The sequence below is a fragment of the Terrapene carolina genome, unplaced genomic scaffold (genome assembly GCF_002925995.2).
Source record: "Terrapene carolina triunguis isolate 2854851 unplaced genomic scaffold, T_m_triunguis-2.0 Scaffold139, whole genome shotgun sequence".
In the NCBI taxonomy this organism is placed as follows: domain Eukaryota; kingdom Metazoa; phylum Chordata; order Testudines; family Emydidae; genus Terrapene; species Terrapene triunguis.
Genome location: NW_020664490.1, coordinates 14,482,699 through 14,502,362, shown reverse-complemented (window position 1 = coordinate 14,502,362; position 19,664 = coordinate 14,482,699). Strand labels below are relative to the sequence as shown.

At 43.7% G+C, this 19,664-nt stretch overlaps 1 protein-coding gene across 2 annotated transcripts in view; it reads left to right on the top strand.

Annotated features, from left to right (window-relative positions):
- LOC112117657 (phosphatidylinositol 3,4,5-trisphosphate 3-phosphatase TPTE2-like) overlaps window positions 1-19,664 on the top strand; it is a 43,396-nt gene that overhangs the window by 12,026 nt on the left and 11,706 nt on the right. For both annotated transcript variants that reach the window (XM_026653494.1, XM_026653496.1), the window contains 6 exons: window positions 7,937-8,014; window positions 9,681-9,728; window positions 10,818-10,979; window positions 11,934-12,053; window positions 16,313-16,412; window positions 18,870-18,933. In XM_026653494.1, the coding sequence (XP_026509279.1) occupies window positions 7,937-8,014; window positions 9,681-9,728; window positions 10,818-10,979; window positions 11,934-12,053; window positions 16,313-16,412; window positions 18,870-18,933 (572 nt within the window). The remainder of the gene's footprint in view (window positions 1-7,936; window positions 8,015-9,680; window positions 9,729-10,817; window positions 10,980-11,933; window positions 12,054-16,312; window positions 16,413-18,869; window positions 18,934-19,664) is intronic.

Genomic DNA, 19,664 nt, shown 5'->3' with positions numbered 1-19,664 from the left:
TGCCTAACTCCTGTTTGGGGCCTTTTGGAACAACTCTGGGATTAGCAGGGGAGTGGACCAAAGTGTGGGCTGGCATTACAGGGCAGCATATCCTCTTCTTAGGGGAGGGCTGTGAAGGAAATATACCAGGATAAAATAAGTTGAATTTACCAAAAACAAACTCCCCAAATTCTTTTGTAGTCAACGGAGTTATGATTTACAAGGCTTAGTCCCTGACATGTACTGATATACAAGAACTTATTCTGCTAACTTTAAGTGGTTTCATGGCTGATGGACGTTTGGAATTTTTACTACAATAACGTATCCATTACCATTGTACTGGGTCAGCATTATTTGTATCTTGTATACGCAGGTGGTTCCTTCAGTATTGCAGATGCCTTTTTCTTTGCCAGTGGAAATATCTTTCTTCACTGTTCTCCCCACAGTGATTCTCTTGGGGTGGGATCCCCAAAGGGACTTAGGTTTCATGACACTCAGTATTGCAATACTTAAGTTTTAGGCACCTAGAAAATCACAGGAACAACATTGGGATCCACAAAGCTTGAGTTAGCCACCTAAGCTCCTGTACACAGCACTGCAGGGGGAGAGGCACCTGAGAATGCAATCCACAAAGCCAGCATGCTGGATGGGGAGCCACCTAAGCTATCCAGTGGGAGATGAGGCAGGTCAACTCATGCAAATGTATCAGGAGAGACACTGTTACTAAGTAAAATTAAGCCTCTTGATCTTGCAATAGAACTCTCAAATGTCAGAATTCCCCCAGCCATGGCGTTTGAGAGCTCTATCCCAAGATCATGAGTGAGGCTTAATTTTACTTAGTAATTGCTGTTCGCCCAGGTGGCAGGCTGACAGCTAGAGCCCTAAGAGCAGCAGAGGTGAGCCTGGGAGGGCTGTACTCTGGCCTGGAGGCTATTGGGGGAGGAGGGGGGGCTGAAGTGAGGAGGGTGAGGGTTGATGGGGTGGAGGGGCTGTGCTGATGGTGGATTCTGAGCAGATGGGGTGAGTGCTGGGATGGTGCAGTGAGTGCAGTGGGGGAAAATGGGGCTGGGGGACTCCACTGGCAGGGGCTGAATTGGGGGGGGAGGGTTGGGTGAGGACAGAACTGATGGACTGGGAGACCAGATTAACTGGTGCGCAGGGGAGGGGCATATGTGGGGGTGAGAGCTCCTGCAGCAGGGGCCAAAATCACCTTATCCAGTACATGTCGGAGAGTGGGTACCACTAATTGTCACATGCACACACCCTGGGGATGGGCTGAGGGAGTTAAAAAATCAAGAGACTGACCTAAAAAAACACCATATAATCTTTTTTAAAATCTCATGATTTTGGGAGGGTCTGACTCATGACTTTTGATCTCTTGTTGGCAATACTGTGACAGGTTGTGTCCTAAATCCTGCCCCTCTCAGAGATAGGGGCCTCCCTGCAACTCAGATTTACCCTGGGTTTGTGAATCACAAGCAGAGAGATGTAGGTGTTCAGATGCCTAAGTTGTGTGCAGGCAGGTGTGTTCAGAGACCATGTAGTGGATCAAGCACCTCGGGTAAATTCATGTAAAACAGCTGGGCTGGGACAGGGCGGGAAGGGAAGGAGGAATCAGCCCTCCCTTTTAACCTGTAGTCCAGGGGTTGGGGTACTCACCAGGATCTGGAAGACCATAGTTCAAGTCCCAGCCCCTTAGGGGGAGAAGGGATTGGAACAGGGATCGGCCACCTCTCAGGTGAGTGCTCTACTCAGTAAGCTATAAACTATTCTGATGTGGGTCTCAATCTCTCCTGTTGAAGTTGTTCTACTTTAAATATTAATCGGGCCACAAGCTAGAATTACTCTGACCTAGTGGTTAGAGCACTCACCCGTGAGGTGGCAGATCCTGTTCCAATCCCTTTCCCCTTCGGGGGGGAGGGCTTGAACTGAGGGACTCCCACATGAGTACCTTATCTCCTAGACTTCTCTCTTCTCTTACCCTCAGTTTTGTGTGAACTTTCCTGAGGACTGATCCAGCAGGCAGCCTCTGAGCACAACTACTGAACTGGGCCCTGCATGCAAACAGTCAAACACCTATTTTCCCTAGTTCATTATTTCCCCTTGGGCTTATGTAGGGGAGAGGCATCCAGGTGCCTAGCAGCAGGAACCTAGATGCCTAGTGAACTTCTACTGTAAAAATTTAGGCACTAATTGAATTTAGGTGCCTGGGGATTGCAGTGGCACCTGACAACTGGACTTAAGTGCCTAATTATGTTCATGGATTGTACCCTAGAATTCTGTCATCCTTGAGTAACTCCATACACCCTTGAGACATAGCATCATGGTCACCATTTTCTGCTGACATAGGGAAAACTTCTTAGCTCTGCTCCTCTGAGGGTACTTTCCAATGAACATATTAACATGTACCTCTGCAGGTTGAGTAGATTGCTTCTGTAATTCTTCTGGGCTGAGGATCTAACCTATCTCATGCACTTAAAATAAAAAGCAACACAAATGGTACATAAGGGCCAGCCTTAAACTGACAGAAACTTGGAAATTCAGGGTTAAGGCTTTGCCTACCTGAGAGAGTCAAACTGGTTTAACATCAGTTCTTAAATTGGTTTAGTTATGTTAAACCAGTAAGTTTCTCCTGCAGACTGAGTCATTGCATGTGACTTGTAGAGGTATGTAGGCTTGTACTAGTAATATGTAGGCACAGCTGAATGAGTTTGGATGGCTTAGTTTCCGGCACTCTTTAGTTGGAGCTGCTTTTACAGTAGTTGACTTAATATTACAGAGATGTGGGGTCAAATTACACAATAGTAACAGTGCAAGATTCCTCAGAGATCCAAACAGAAGCAGTAGACCTCACTTCTAGGGTTCAGAAGTTAGCTTGGTCTGCACAGCCCTTCAGTACTTGTTCTCTATGATACTTGTATGCTAGGGAATAGATTTAAAGTAGCTCACTTGAAATACTGGTAAGTGATTGAGAGAGCCATCTAGCAGCACTGTCTCTAGTGACCGGGCCCCAGTAAGATAGAGGATGGCACTAGGGGGACTATAAGGGAAAATAGAGAGACACAAGAGGTACGACTACAGGGAACAGGGGATAGATTTGTACAGAGTACTGTCAGCAGGCAAAGGCAGGTTTATGTGATTGGAGACTCCTTACTGAGGAGGTTGGACAGGCCTGTGACCAGAGCGGACCCTGAAAACAGAAGGGTGTGCTGTCTGCCGGGCGCTAAGATAAGGGATGTGGACCTGCGGTTGAAAAGGAGCCTAAAAGGAGCAGGTAAGAACCCTTTGATCATCCTTCACGTAGGAACGAACGACACAGCTAGGTTCTCGCTAGAGAGAATTAAGGGAGATTATGCCAGGCTGGGGAAGACTCTTAAGGAAGTGGAGGCTCAGATTATCTTTAGTGGGATTCTGCCTGTTCCTAGAGAAGGACAGCAAAGGGCTGACAGAATTGTGAGGATAAATAGCTGGCTAAGGGAGTGGTGCTATAAGGAGGGCTTTGGGATGTATGGCCACTGGGAGGCTTTCGGGGACAGACAGCTGTTCTCGCGGGATGGACTTCACCTGAGTAGGGAAGGAAATAGACTTCTGGGAGGGAGGCTGGCTCATCTCATCAAAAGGGCTTTAAACTAGGAACTTGGGGGAGACGGTTGGGAGATGTTCAGTTAATCTCCACGCCAGATTCCAACACTGAAAAGCAGTGTGAGGAGATAAGCACAGACATAGGTAGGGGTAGGGAATTGGACATAAGAAAGAGGGTGCGGATGGACAGCATGGGGTCCGTTCCAAATTGCATAACTAATGGGAGAAAGGATAGACAGCATACGGTAAGATGTTTATACACCAATGCGAGAAGCCTAGGTAACAAAATGGAGGAATTGGAGCTCCTGGTCCAAGAAATGAAACCTGATATCGTAGGAATAACCGAAACGTGGTGGAACGGTAGTCATGACTGGAGTACAGGTATGGAAGGGTATGTGCTGTTTAGGAATGACCGGAAAAAAGGTAAAGGTGGGGGAGTGGCGTTATATGTCAATAATGAGCTAAAATGTAAAGAAATAATAAGTGATGGAATGGATAAGACGGAGTCTGTATGGGCAATAATTACACTGCATAAAAGAACTACTAGAGCCTCCCCCGAGATAGTGCTTGGGGTGTGCTATAGACCGCCGGGATCTAGCCTGGAGGCGGACAGAGAACTACTTAATGTTTTTAGGGAAGTAAAAACTGATAAGAACTGTGTCATCATGGGGGACTTTAACTTCCCAGATATAGATTGGGTAACAAATGCTAGTAACAATAATAGGGCTCAGATGTTCTTAGACGTGCTAGTAGATGAATTCCTTCATCAAGTAGTAACTGAACCGACGAGGGGGGATGCCATTTTAGATTTAGTGCTGGTGAGTAGTGAGGACCTCGTTGAAGAAATGGTTGTAGGGGACAACCTTGGCTCGAGTGACCATGAGCTAATTCAGTTTAAACTAAATGGAAGAATTAACAGAAATGATACTGTAACTAAGGTTTACAATTTCAAAAAGGCCAACTTTAATAAATTAAGGCAACTACTTAGGGAAGTGGATTGGGCTAACATACTTAGGGATCTAAAGGCAGATGACGCCTGGGATTATTTCAAGCAGAAGTTGCATGAGATGTCTGAGGCCTGTATCCCGAGTAAGGGAAAACGATTAGTGGGCAGGAGATTTAGACCTAGCTGGATGAGCGGGAGTCTCAAAGGGGCGATTAAGAAAAAACAGAAAGCGTACAGAGAATGGAAGAAGGGAGGGATCAGCAAGGAAACCTACCTTAGTGAGTTTAGAGCATGTAGGGATGCGGTGAGAAAGGCCAAAAGCCGTGTAGAGTTGGACCTTGCTAGGGGAATTAAATCCAATAGTAAGAGGTTTTATAGCCATATAAATAGGAAGAAAACAAAGAGGAAGTGGGACCGCTGAAGAATGTGGATGGAGTGGAAATTAAGGATAATCTAGGCATGGCACAATATCTAAATGAATATTTTGCTTCGGTCTTTAATAAGGCTAATGATGGGTTTAGGAATAGAGGGAGTAGGACAGAGGGGAATAGAGGAGGGGGGATAGACATTACAGTATCAGAGGTGGAAGCCAAACTTGACCAGCTAAACGGGACTAAATCGGGCGGACCGGATGATCTTCATCCTAGAATATTGAAGGAACTGGCGCGAGAAATTGCAAGCCCCTTGGCGATAATTTTTAATGAATCTGTAAACTCGGGGGTGGTACCGTTGGACTGGAGAATAGCTAATGTGGTTCCTATTTTCAAGAAGGGGGAAAAAAGTGACCCGGGTAACTACAGGCCTGTTAGTTTAACTTCTGTAGTATGTAAGATCTTGGAAAAAATTTTGAAGGAGAAATTAGTTAAGGACCTAGAGGTGAATGGCAATTGGGACAAATTACAACATGGGTTTACGAAAGGCAGGTCTTGCCAAACCAACCTGATCTCCTTCTTTGAGAAAGTAACAGACCTTCTAGATAAAGGAAATGTGGTGGATCTAATATACCTCGATTTTAGTAAAGCGTTTGATACAGTTCCGCATGAGGAATTATTGGTTAAATTGGATAAGATGGGGATCGATAGGAAAATCCAGAGGTGGATAAGGAACTGGTTAAAGGGGAGACTGCAGCGGGTAGTACTGAAAGGTGAACTGTCAGATTGGAGGGAGGTCACCAGTGGGGTTCCTCAAGGTTCAGTTCTGGGTCCGATTTTATTTAATCTATTCATTACTGACCTCGGAACCAAATGTAGGAGTGGGCTGATAAAGTTTGCGGATGACACAAAGTTGGGAGGCATTGCCAACTCGGAGAAGGATCGGGATATTCTGCAGGGAGACTTGGATGACCTTGTAAATTGGAGTAATAGTAATAGGATGAGATTTAATAGTGAGAAGTGTAAGGTGATGCATTTAGGGATGACTAATAAGAATTTCAGTTATAAGCTAGGGACGCATAGGTTAGAAGTGACTGAGGAGGAGAAGGACCTCGGAGTCCTGGTTGATCGCAGGATGACTGAGTCGGCAATGCGACGTGGCTGTGAAAAAAGCTAATGCAATCTTGGGATGCATAAGGCGAGGTATTTCTAGTAGGGACAGGGAGGTGCTGCTTCCGTTATACAAGGCGCTGGTGAGACCTCTCTTGGAGTACTGTGTGCAGTTCTGGTCTCCTATGTTTAAAAGGGATGAACTGAAACTGGAACAGGTACAGAGAAGGGCAACTAGGATGATCCGAGGAATGGAAAACCTTTCCTATGAAAGGAGACTCGAGGAGCTTGGTTTGTTTAGCCTAACCAAAAGAAGGCTGAGGGGGGATATGATTGCTCTCTTTAAATATATCAAAGGGATAAATACCAGGGAGGGAGAGGAATTATTTCAGCTCAGTGCTAATGTGGACACGAGAACGAATGGATATAAACTGGCCGTGGGGAAATTTAGGCTTGAAATTAGACGAAGGTTTCTAACCGTCAGAGGGGTGAAATTTTGGAACAGCCTTCCGAGGGAAACGGTGGGGGCGAAAGACCTCTCTGGCTTCAAGATTAGGCTAGATAAGTTTATGGAGGGAATGGTTTGAGATTACGTGATTCTAATCAATTAGGCAATAACGGCAATCGCTGGTAAAATGAGGGTCTGGCTAGAGAATCTTGCCTGTATGCTCGGGGTTCTGCTGATCGCCATATATGGGGTCGGGAAGGAATTTTCCTCCAGGGTAGATTGGCAGTGACCCTGGAGGTTTTTCGCCTTCCTCCGCAGCATAGGGCAGGGGTCGCAAGCTGGAAGATTCTCTGCGACTTGAAGTCTTTAGATCACGATCTGGAGACTTCAACAGCAGAGTTAAGGGAAAGTGGGGGGGGTCAGCTTTTGTGGCCTGCATCATGCGGGGGGTCAGACTAGATGACCATATTGGTCCCTTCTGACCTTAAAGTCTATGAGTCTATGAGACCTTCCCTGAGACTCTGTATCATCAAACTTCTAGATTAAAATAAAATTGAAGTATTCAGTGGGGAGGAGGGAGACTATTTTAGTCTCTTAAAGCATGTTTTATAGGGTCCTTCACTATTTTTCTACTCTGAAATTCTTTCAGATGGAACAACTCTGCCTCTGTCTTAGCCACATGTGCAAAACTGTTACTTTAGCCTAGTAAAGTGCCTTTGCTAGAAGTGATGCTCAGTGAAGAGGCAAGACCTCACCAAATGCTGATGCCAGCCCCTCTCATTTTGTCTGTATTGCTGTGAGCAGCACTCAAGGATATTTGCACTACACCTGCTTGTTTTGGGGAAAAAGTGTCTGTAAGCTGCTGGCTTGTCCCAGCACACAAGACCAACTGCCACACTTTGTCCCCCCCCCCCCCTTTTTTTTAAGGTCTTTTTTTAAATCCTCAGCCCTCCCTGGCCTACAGATCCCAGGGGATTTTTCCCTTTACCTTCCCTTTACCTTCCTGCTTCAGGACTTATGGCAGGATTCTTTTGTGCTCCAAGCACCACTTTTCAGGGCTGCCTCTCCACCCAGAGCCTCTCCCAGGAAATTTCCTGCTTCTGGAGCATTGCCCCTTCCTTGCTGAGTCTTGCACACGCTCTAACCCAGTGGTTCTCAAACTTTTGTATTGGTGACCCCTTTCACACAGCAAGCCTGAGTGTGACCCCCTCCTAAATAACACTTTAAAAATATATATTTTACACTATTATAAATGCTAGAGGCAAAGCAGGGCTTTGGGGTGGAGGCTGACAGCTCATGACCCCCCCCATGTAATAACCTCATAACCCCCTGAGGGGTCATGACCCCCAGTTTGAGAACCCCTGCTCTGGCCCCTGGTGGTGTCCTAGCTTCTTACTCGACCTGAGAAGAGCACCCCTTCTAGCACACGGGAGCTGAACGTGCTTTATTTCAAGGGGGCAGCCATCCTAAGACCTAGTCTGATTTGTTATTTTTTGGCAGCTTTCAAAAGACGGGGGAGGGCAGCATAAAGATTGATGATGGCTGCGTTGAGGATAATGAACCAGAGACTTGCTCCCGGTAAGTTAAAGTTGTTCTAATCTTTGCTGCGCAAAATAAACTGTCTAGTGCAGTTTCCCAAGCCAAAATTGAGAAGGAAGCATGGCTTGCTGAAATGTTGAAAAGGAGCTCAGTAGGTCATTGCTTAGTAAGAAAACCTAATGTCATAGGTTCAGAAGACTTTGCTATATATTTGCTTTCAATCTTATTAGTTTTTATAAAGCATGTAACTTGTCTGGCTCAGAGTCCACCTTATAGAGAAATATCATGAGTATTCCTTCTGGCAAACTAATTGGTGTGAAATACATAAAGTACAAATACCTACTGACAAACCATGTCTGAGATTTACAAAATTATCAGTGACTCTAGAGTTTCAGAAGTGTGCATTGCAAACATAAAATACTCTGATCTGGACAGATTCTGCATTCAGTCTTGGAGAATGTACAGTGGAAAGAACAAAGCAAAGCTTATTCAGCTTGTAGTTTTGTCCAATGTGGAAATTCAGAAAAGTGAAAAGTCTATTTTAATTATGACATAAATGGATCCCAAATTAATTTAAACTCCTTGATCTCTTTAGTGGCTTTTTGTAGCAGAAGTATGCATTGAAAGTCTGATGCTTTCTGTGTAACTCAGTTCATAAAACCAGAGTAATGCAATGGAGAATCAGGACCTTACAGGTTTAATGAGTTATGGGGGGCAGGAAAGCAAATTTTAGTTTACTAATTTTTCCACTCTTTAGTCAAAGATTAAGTTACTTGTTCATATATTCAAATGATACATTTGCTTGGAGATGAACAAGTCGAGCTGAATGCCATGTTATCTTCGTGCAGTGGCACTAAATGTAGAAGACCCTTCTTTTAAACTGAGGTTTGGCTAGATTCAAATATCAGTTGCTGTCACTTCATTTCAACGTGTACATGGGATGGCCTTAGTAGCATCTTCAGCTCAATTTACGATCTGTAATAACTTTACAATCTGCAATTAAAGGCTCCTCTCAAAAATTCTGTAGAAACTCTGAATCTCAATCACGAATGTGTATATACATCTTTCAAAACCTAGCTTGAAAGGAAAGCAGGGCCGGCTCCAGCATTTCTGCCGCCCCAAGCAAAAAAAAAAAAAGCCGTGATTGGCGGCGGCAGTTCAGCGGCAGGTCCTTCGCTCCTAGAGGAAGTGAGGGACCTGCCGCCCCCGAATTGCCGCAGGTGCCGCCCCTCTCCCTTGGCCGCCCCAAGCACCTGCTTGTTAAGCTGGTGCCTGGAGCCGGCCCTGAAGGAAAGCATATAGAACATTAAAGAAAAATAGAAGGGGGTAATGTTGCATTCCTGAGTGTGTGAACACACTTAGGTTTTATGGTCCAAGAGGTGTCTTCCTCTTTGACATCTTGTCACCAGTTGATAGAAAGATATTACATAAAAACGAGGAGTTAGGTGGCACCTTAAAGACAGATTTATTTGAGCATAAGCTTTCGTGGGTAAAAAACCCACTTTTTCAGATGCAAAGATTACATGTTTATCTAGGAGTCTATCATATATTTACAGATATTCATACCCATTCTTCAAGTAGCTCTTAAAATTCAGCAAAGGTGCAGGCAAGTTTGCAATAACAAATCTTAATGTGACTCTTAATACTGAAGTCTACCACTGCATCTGATAGTCACTGACTTTTGATTCTGTTCCTCTTTTAACAGTACTGTTAAAAAAAAGATTTCTCCATTTGTGATGTCATTTGGATTCAGGTATGTGTGGATAAATACATAACCTGTATGCAGCCACGGATATTGAAAGGCAATATAAATAAAGTAGAACATATTTAACTAAACTTTCTTGTCAGTTTGCTACAGAATAGTAACTTCCAAACTATCTTTTTTTTATTTTTATTTATTTATTTTGTTCCTCTGAGGGGCAGTTAGGGGCAGGGGATCCTGGGAGGGGACAGTCAGGGGACAAGGAGCAGGGGGTTGGATGGGTTGGGAGTTCTGAGGGGGGCAGTCGGGATGGGAAGTGGGAGGGGGCAGATAAGGGGCAGGGGCCAGCCTGTTTGGGGAGGCACAGCCTTCCTACCCGGCCCTCCATACAGTTTTGCAACCCCGATATGGCCCTTGGGCCAAAAAGTTTGCCCACCCCTGGTGCAGAGGCTCCCAATTAATCACCTGGTCTAGAGGTGGTCCTTGGAGAGCTAGCTGGTCACATGGTAGTGGCTCTGCTTGTTTCTAGCAGCTAAACTGTATTGATCTAACAAAAATATACTATGTTACAGCAACTGCTGTAGTTACTACAAGGACACTACTCAGCCTGATTGGGAGAGAAGGCGGTGCATGCTATGACAGTTTGAGCAGTCTTTATAGAATACATGTTTAAAGCTGGCATGTTGACATGAATATGAAGCAGCTTCGAGGTTGTTGGACACAGAACTTGTGGTTCTCTTGGCTCTTAGCCTAACACCACTGGCTAGAGTTGTCCCACAGGTTATCCTTGCATCCTGGCATGGGTTAAATTGCCACAGAGTGGCTGGCCATGCTCTCTTGGCAGCTATAGTGTGAATGAAGGCTTGTGCAGCTTTCAGAGGGTGCTGCATTCTCAACAGGCATAGTGAATATGTATCCCTCTTTATTTTGAGGGAAAAGTCGTTATTAAAACAAATCTGGGAAACATGAGTTCAGAACAGGCATAAAATAAGGGAATACTAGACTTATTTGCAAAAGTGGCTTTCATTTTTAAAACTGTGAGCAACTGTATGACTTTGTGCACATCAAGCAATGAGGAGTGTAATACTTTTGTACTTTCCCTCTTTCTTGAGAGCTGACTTTTCTTTTTTGGTGTTGTAGAATATTTGGTGTTGTACTCATCTTTGTGGACATTACTCTTGTGATTGTGGACCTAGCTATTCGTGACAAGGAAAAGAGCATAAGAGAGACCCTGGAAGGCGTTTCCTTGGCAATAGCGCTCTTCTTTCTCGTGGATGTTCTCCTGCGAGTGTTTGTTGAGGGGTAAGATTAATGCCCATGGGCCTGAAAGTTCAGCAAGACATCTTTGTATAGGGATACTTTAAAAATGTGCACTGACGTCTAAAGAATCTGCACAGTGGATATGTGAGGTCTGACTCTGAATTCACTTACACAGGAGTAACTGCACTGATTGTTACCCCAGACTCACTAGTGTGAGACCAGAATCAGTCCTGTGAGGTTCCCAGTGCTGGTCCCTGACACTGGCAATTCATTCATTATCTGCAATGACTAGCACTCTTAATTGGTTTGTACAGGTAACTGGGAAGCACTGTTCATGAATACTCTTAGCATGACTTTAAGCTCTCTGGGGCTGGGACTGTCTTTGTTCTGTTTGAACAGTTAGTAGCACAATGGAGCATAACCCAATGACTAGGGCTTCTAGGTGCTACTGCAGTAAAATAATAAATTCAGTCTGTGTAGAGAGCAAAATGCTGTAGTACCAGAGTTCTTAAATAGGCCCATTAATTCTAAAGGCATTACTCTGGTGCTACTCTGCATGAGGATAACAGAAGATAGTCCTAAATGGACAGAAATAATACAAATACAAACTGCCCTGGCTGTCCAGAAGAGATTTAAAGCATTGCAATTGTACCACTGGGTATACTGCTGCAGCATGGTATGTGGGCTGGCTAGTTTTGGTAGGCTTCATAGGAAGAGTGTTTAAGTTGAGATTTGAACGAAGAGGGGAGGAGGGAATTCTTTTCAATCTTCCTTTTAAACTGGTCTGTGACTTGGTGTTAAGTGAAGTCAGGTTTGTAAAGGATTGATAAAAATCTGTTTTACTCCTAATGGAATAACAAACAGGCTATTGAGGACCAATTCATCCATGAGCAATGCTTTGTAGCAATATGGAATATACACTCCTCATAGTACTTTTAGATATCTTCCCCCTCCCCCCCACAATTTTGTCTCTGCTTCCCTTCTTTTGTATTTCAGCTTCCGCAATTATTTCAAGTCCAAACTGAACATTTTAGATGCTGTGATTGTCGTGGGCACCCTGTTAATTAATATGGTGTATTCTTTCTCTGACTTCAGTGGTGCAGACAAGATCCCAAGGTAAGAAGTGTGTGATTTAATGGCTTAGAAAAGAGATAATTACATTTCTCTATAAATCCTTCTAAAACTTGCTAGTGTCTAGCGCTTCTGCTTTTTGAAGGGAGTATAGGGGAAGAACCCTGAACACCTGAATGTTTTTGTTTACAAAATGTTATACCCAAATTATCTGATCTCTTCCCTGGCTCTTTTGCAGTGTTGAAAAATTTGCTGTGGACCCTGTAAAGCTTTCTTTGCTGGGAGTCAGAGTGCTTTGGAGATCACAGGTGTTGCATAATGCCAGAGAGAGCATTTTTAACCTACACTACACTACACTACACTTACAGTGGCATGTGGAGTACATACACACACACTAGCTGGGCATGCAGTGTATAGCAGTGTAGACTGAGGCACAGCTTAGGTGAGTAGAGTGCCCTAAATACCTGGACCCTCAGGATATATACTTTACATAACCAAGCAGTGCCTTCCAGGTCTACACTGCAATTTTTTTTAAAGGCTCTGGTGGTGATGAGGCAGTGGAGCCTTTCACTGATGCTGGAGCCTTTCAGCATGGCATGTGGCTACACATATAGCAGTGTGTCAAGTACAGGCACTAGAAGTGTAGACATAGCCTTACTCAGCAAAATTTGTCTTAAAAGTAAACTGCAGAAATCAGAACTAGTGTTATAAACTGGAAACCTTACTTACATTTACAACTGATTGGAGGAAGGATTAACTCTTGCTTCTTTTGACTTTAGTTTTTAAAGTGTCATTAGAATAATGTGTGTGATGTGATATACTTGGCAGATTTGAAAACTTCAGCATCAAAAAACAGTACTTCCAGCTACAGCTGGCAGGGGATTTTTGTTGAGAAGTTGTCAAACTAACAATTTGTGGAAATCAAATTTGTGGGAAAGGGTCAGTTTCAATGAACCGTTTGTTGGGAAGGTTTCTTGGGTTCAGTGGGAAAGGGGAAGAAAATGATTCTCTCTCCTGCTAGAGCTGTTCTACTTTGTATACAGTAAATACTCATTGGGCCAGAGAAATTGACTTGGTAGTTAGGGGATTTGCCTCTGATATGGGAAATGCAGATTCAAGTCTTGTTCACCTCAGGCAGCGCAGGGACTTGAACATGGGTCCCACATGTCTCAGATGAGTGCCCTAACCATTGTGCTGTTGACTATAATGGCTATAAAGGGGTCTCTTTGCAAAAATTTCAAAAGCACTCAGTCATGTCCCAATGTGGTTGAACAAGAAAAATTCTGAAATTTCAAAAACTTTCACAGGATATGTAAACTGTTTACCTTCTAACTCATCTTAAATTTCCTTTAAGGAAATTGAATGCCTACTTCCTGTTAATTTTTTAGAAATGGTGTCCAAATCCCTTGGATGGCTATGAAAATCTCAACCTATGGTCTCCAAACAAGTCCTCATGGTTACAGATCTAGCTGCAGTGTTTCCCCTCTATATGGGGGTGTCTCTGAGAGCAACCTCACAAGTGACAAGCTTGGGCCTTCACCTCTCAAGGTGAATCCTGCAGTTCTCCCACTCTTGAGCTTGCTCTAGACTTAAAACATATACAAGCATAGCTACATTGGTCAGGGGAAAAAACCCACCCCACCAATGTAGCTATTCCAACAAAAAACCCCAGTGTAGATGCAGCTCTGCTGACCAAATACTTCTGTTGGCATAGCTAATGTCATTGTTTGGGGAGATGTTCCTGCAGTGGCAGAAAAACCATTGGTGTATGCTGCATCTACACTAGTGGGCTATGCTGGCATAGCCCATGTCAACACACTACAGAGCCTAGTAAAGTAAAGTTCTTTTCCCTGTCCACTGGGGGCTATACTAGTATAGCTGCACCAACATGGGCTTGGTGCTATAGACAACCTAAGACTAGGACCTTGGGTTATAGACCCCTATGTACTAACAGTGATTACTTCAGCAGGCCCAACATAGGTTCATTATCTGCAGTTCTGACCTTCGGGAGCTGTGACCAGTGGTATATACAGAGTGACCATGCAGCCTTTTCTAAAACAAGGTATTGTTTTAACAGTAGGAACACCGCATAGTGTAAGAATAAGGATTTTAAAACAATAAAACCATCTGTAGCTGTCTCCCTAGAGCTTCCTATTTCTCTTCTCTCCCCCCTCCCCCCCCAAATTCCCCATGTTAGCCAGGTAGGCCCATCTTTGGGGGAGGGATAGCTCAGTGGTTTGAGCATTGGCCTGCTAAACCCAGGATTGTGAGTTCAATCCTTGAGGGGCCCATTTAGGGATATGGGGCAAAAATCTATTGGATGATTTAATTGAGGATTGGTCCTGCTTTGAGCAGGAAGTTGGACTGGATCTCCTGAGGTCCCTTCCAACCCTGATACTCTATGATCTTCAGGCTCTTTGCAGAACCTCTGTCAACCTGTTTCTCCCAGCAGCCCTTAACTGACCCTCCCACTTCCAGAAAGACTCTTTACCTGTTTAGTGCTGGTCTATACTTAAAACTTACACTACATAGAGTTATGTCAGTTAGCTATAGCTGTATTGGTCCCAGGATCTGAGCAAGACAAAGTGGGTGAGGTAATATCTTTTATTGGACCACCTTCTGGTGGTGAGAGAAGCTTTTGAGCCACAGAGCTCACAAACAGAAGATGGTCCAATAAAAGATATTACCTCACCTACCTTGTCTCTCTGACATAGCTATCAGTTAAGAGTATGGGTTTTTTTAAATGGACATAACTATGCCACTATAAGCCCTAGTGTAGATGTAGCTTATGTTGGCGTAGAAGACCTCTTGCTGGCATAGAAGACCTTAAGCTATTCCAGCAAAAGCCGTTCTATGCTGATATCAACTGCCTCTACACTAGAGGGTTTGCTGACATAGCTATCCCAGCAAAACTTTTTTCCTATAGACAAGGTCTTGTGCTGTCCTGATTTTTAGGCTCCCAGCACCTTTTGACTCTACTCCATATAGTCAATTAGCACACATCCCTTACTGTAATTGGACAATCATGAATTAATAGAGCAGTCTCATGTCCTTCACACAACTGTGTACTTTGATTGTACTCTAGGTAATCTCATCACATGTAGGACAGGGCATTTCCTGGGATGGCATTTAGGGTATGTCTACACAACAATTGGGAGGTGTGATTGCAGCGTGTGTTGGCACACCTGAGCTAGCCTTGACTGAACTAGCTCACTAAAAATGGCAGTGTAGTACAGGCAGTGGCCTGGGCTAAGGGCCTGACTACAATCCTGCCTGGGACCCCAGGTACATAACCGGGCAGCTAGCCTATTTACTGTGGCTAAGTTGCTGTTTTTAGCAAGCTAGCTCAATGAAGGCTAGCTTTGGGTACAGCTACATGGGCTGTCATGATTGCAGAGTAGGCATACATTAAGGGAAGCCTTCTAAACAGTAACATGCTTTCCTAAAACCACTTGCATCAGGAGAAAATTGTCTTTCTACTTCAAAACTTCCTTCTGAGAATATCCATTATCCTCTGTCCCTCAAATGGATGAGTGATTACATTTGGGATTCTAGAACTGCTCCATTTTCCTGAACTTCTTGCATAAAACGCTACACATCCATGGAGTAAGGAGCCAAAGGTGCACACTTGATCTTGATGTCTTCTCAATACCAAGAGCCATTAACATACCCAAATGAGTACAGTGACCTTGTATACCATGGATATAAACTGGGAAACAGGAAGATCTGGAGTGTTATGGCTTGCCTAATATTGTGGAGATCTTACTATTGCTACAGGGATAGGTAGGGTGAGACTATACTTGCTGGCATCATCACTATGCACAGCAATGAAAACTATCTCTGTAGGTGAATTCCTGGCTGGCTTCATTGTGAGGCCAGTCAGAAAACTTGCATTTAAATAGTTTGCCATCAGAAAAATGCAGTTTTGTTGTAACAACATGATTTTGGAATGTTTTGTAGTTTGACACAATTTCACTGGACGGGGGCACAGAAAAGCATTTTGACTATTTAAATATCCTGTTTTGACACTTTCTGGAATAGAAAATTCCAACTTTTTTGTTAGAATTAAAAAAAAAAAACTAAATGGAAGGTTGAAATCAAAATAAAATACCCTGAAGTTATCAAATCAAAATGTGTTGATCCAAAACAATTTTTAAAATTTTTTTTTTCCCAAAAAAAGTAGTGTTGGCTTTTATCCTCATTTGGAACAAAACAAAATTTCAGTCTTTCTGGCAAAACATAATTTACATCTTCTGTCCAGCTCTATTCCATTGAAAAGCTAACATCTGCCTCTCTTTTGCTAGAATGGTTATCGTCCTTCGAGCTTTGAGAATTATCATTCTGATAAGAATATTTCGCCTGGCCTCGCAAAAGAAACAACTAGAAAAGGTGACCAGGAGGATGGTAAGTTAACTTCATAGCAGTTTGTCTGAATGTGCTATTATAGTTTTCAAACTCTCCTTATATTCTTAAAGCAGTAACTGACTTCAGCAGTGAAGGGTAGTAATAAGAATTTTCACTCTGTTCCCATCTCCTTCTGCTTCCCTCCCTCCCATTTTTCTGTCTTCGTTTATTCTGCACTCTGGTTTCCCTCCCCCATGCCTAATGCTGCACAGTTCTCATTCTAAAACAGTCAGAACTGCAGGCCAGAAGACTAGTAACAGGATTCTGCCTCTTCCACTAAGGCAATCTGTTCTAGGGTAGGTCTACACTTACCGGGTAGTTCGGCAGCAAGCAAATCAAACTTCTGGGTTCGACTTATAGCGTCTTGTCTGGACGCGATAAGTCGAACCCGGAAGTGCTCGCCGTCGACTGCGGTACTCCAGCTTGACGAGAGGAGTACGCGAAGTCGACGGGGGAGCCTGCCTGCCGCGTCTGGACGGAGGTAAGTTCAAACTAAGGTACTTAGAACTTCAGCTACGTTATTCACGTAGCTGAAGTTGCGTACCTTAGTTCGAATTGGGGGGGTTAGTGTAGACCTGCCCCTAGTGATTGATAGGAACAGGTATTGAGTTAGGGCATTGGGTAGTTGAGAACCATTTCTGCACTCGGCAGTGTTTCCACTCTCAATATAGGGTCACGTCTTCTAAAATGCCATTGTCCCACTACAGCGGTGTGATGGCACTGCTGTGATGCCATGACTACCTGATGCAAGTAGCCAATTCTGTCCTTCCATTTTCTGGCTCGACTCTATTTTATATTGCGCAAACTTGCATGGCAGGGCAGAGAAAACAAAATCTGCTGTATCCCGTGAATCTAGAAATGAATGGCTACAATTAAAATCAGAGGCAAAAGCTTTTATTGTAATGCATCTTCTGCAGGTATAAACAGAATAGAAATTGCCTTCAAGTTTTAGCTTCCTGGTAGCATCTGATATTAAAACTCCATTTCATCATGTTTAGACATACTTTTTATTCAAAGCTATTTGCTAAACTATTCCTTCTCTTCTCCCCTCCCCCAGACTCTTAATGTAGGGTCAATTTGAAATGCACACAGAAGTTGGGGCTTTAGGGGACAAAATCAATACTCCACTGGCATCCTGCCTGTGAAATGTAGACTAATTGAGAAATTTCCAAGATATTTATATGGCTAGAGTTTACCCGAGGAATCAAAACTCGTTAATAGAAAAAAAAAAATCTGCAAGACCTTATAAGGGTGGTGGTGGGGGGAAGTGTGTGTGTGTGAGAGAGATCTGTCCCTTACTTAACTTAAAATGTTAAAGTGCAGTTGAGCTGTATTGCATCCTACTAGGAGTTCAAAGGATTCCCTGGCATCCTTTCATAAGATAAGAGTAACCCTTGTGATCTGACTAGTGTTTCTCCCTCTAAGGCCTCACTTGCACTGATTTAGCAATTGGTGAAGATGCAACAAAGCTGATCTTCTCCCCCCACTGCTCCCACCCACCCCCTCCTAGTGGAGAATTGTATCATGGGTTAAATGCTACTCTTTAACAATTCAGCAATATGATGCAGCATACAACTGTGATCCATGTAGACAAGTCTCATTGTGCATTGTCCGCTAACTAGAATAAGGCCTTGATAAGGTCAGCTCCAGTACAGCTATTGCTGGCTACTGATTACTGTATTGAAATAATTCCTGAGCACACAGCCTGACTAAAATGCAGTTTCATTTCTAAATTTGTGAGACTGCTGCTGCTGAGTTACCTGGTGTGAGCCACTTGCTAGTCTTAAGCTTGATCTACACTTGTACTAGTGTAGTTACATTGGTCAGGGGGCTGGGGCTGGGGACACACCCTAGTGACATAGATATGCTGACAAAACCCCCGATGTAGATGCAACTATGCCAACAGAAGTAATGGCCTTCAGGGAGGTGGTGTTCCTACACCAGCAGAAAAACTCCTTCTGTTGATGTATGCTGCCTCTACACTAGGGAGTTAGGCTGGCTACATTGACATAAGCTCTACAGCAGTGTTTCTCAAACTATTGTACTGGTGACCCCTTTCACATAGCAAGCTTCTGAATGCGACCCCCCCCCCGGCCCAAATATATATAAATAAGTGTTGTTAATTTATAACACCATTATAAATGCTGGAGGCAAAGCGGGGTTTGGGGTGGAGGCTGACAGCTCGTGACCCCCCATGTAATAACCTCATGACCCCCTGAGTGGTCCCAACCCCCAGTTTGAGAACCCCTGCTCTATAGTGTGTATATAGCCTAACTATGTACACTTCCACCTGGAGTGGATAGGGGAAGATTGAGGCTCTGCCACTCACGCTTAGTTACAAGGAGAAACAGTAACCATCTGGACTACTTCAGTACTCCCCCTTCTAGACACTCACTAATCTTTATGGTTCCCTTGACTCTCCTTTCTAACTCATTCGTTCGTCTTTTTGACTGACAGGTCTCTGAAAACAAAAGGCGCTATACAAAAGATGGCTTTGACCTGGATCTTACTTATGTTACTGGTTTGTACTTTGTACTGTAATTTTAGAGAACTGTTGGTTACTCCAAAGTTAGAGCTGGCTGAAATTTTTCAGCTGAGGCTTTTCCCCCAAAATGCATATTCGGGCCAACACAGTTCATAAGTTTGTCTGTTGGCAAATTGTTTCGGTTGAAGGGAAGAAAATGAAAATTTCAGTTCTTAGATGCACAAGGGGTTTGGGTGCTCTTTCTTTTTACAAAAAGACTGAAGAGGTTGTTGTGGTGCCCCCCTTACACCTCTTATATAACTAGGGTGCTCTCCTGGAATGTGGGAGACCTGCTGTGGAGCAAGGACTTGAACCTGGGTCACCCACATCCCAGGAAAGTGCCCTGACCACAAGCCATAGTCACCACTCTGCCCCCACTACCACAGTTTGTGTGAATCTATCCCCTAATTTGTTACTTTTGTTTTTAAAATGCCCAAACCGACCATTTTGTTTCAGCTCAAACAATTTTTTCCAATTTTTGATTTTGCTGAAATGTCCTCACTTGGATGACTTGAACCAAAATTAAAAAAAACTTTTTTTTTTTTTTTTTGAATGGCCAGAAAACAAAATTAAATAACTTATTTGCAGGCCTCCTATAAGTGCCAGCTTTCTGGGGGCGGGGGATAGGTACAAAACTAATCTATTGTCTTAAGCAGGTCTTGCTGTTTAGAGAATGCTGATTGAGAACTAGGATTTCCTCTACGTGGAATATCCATTATTGCAGGGCT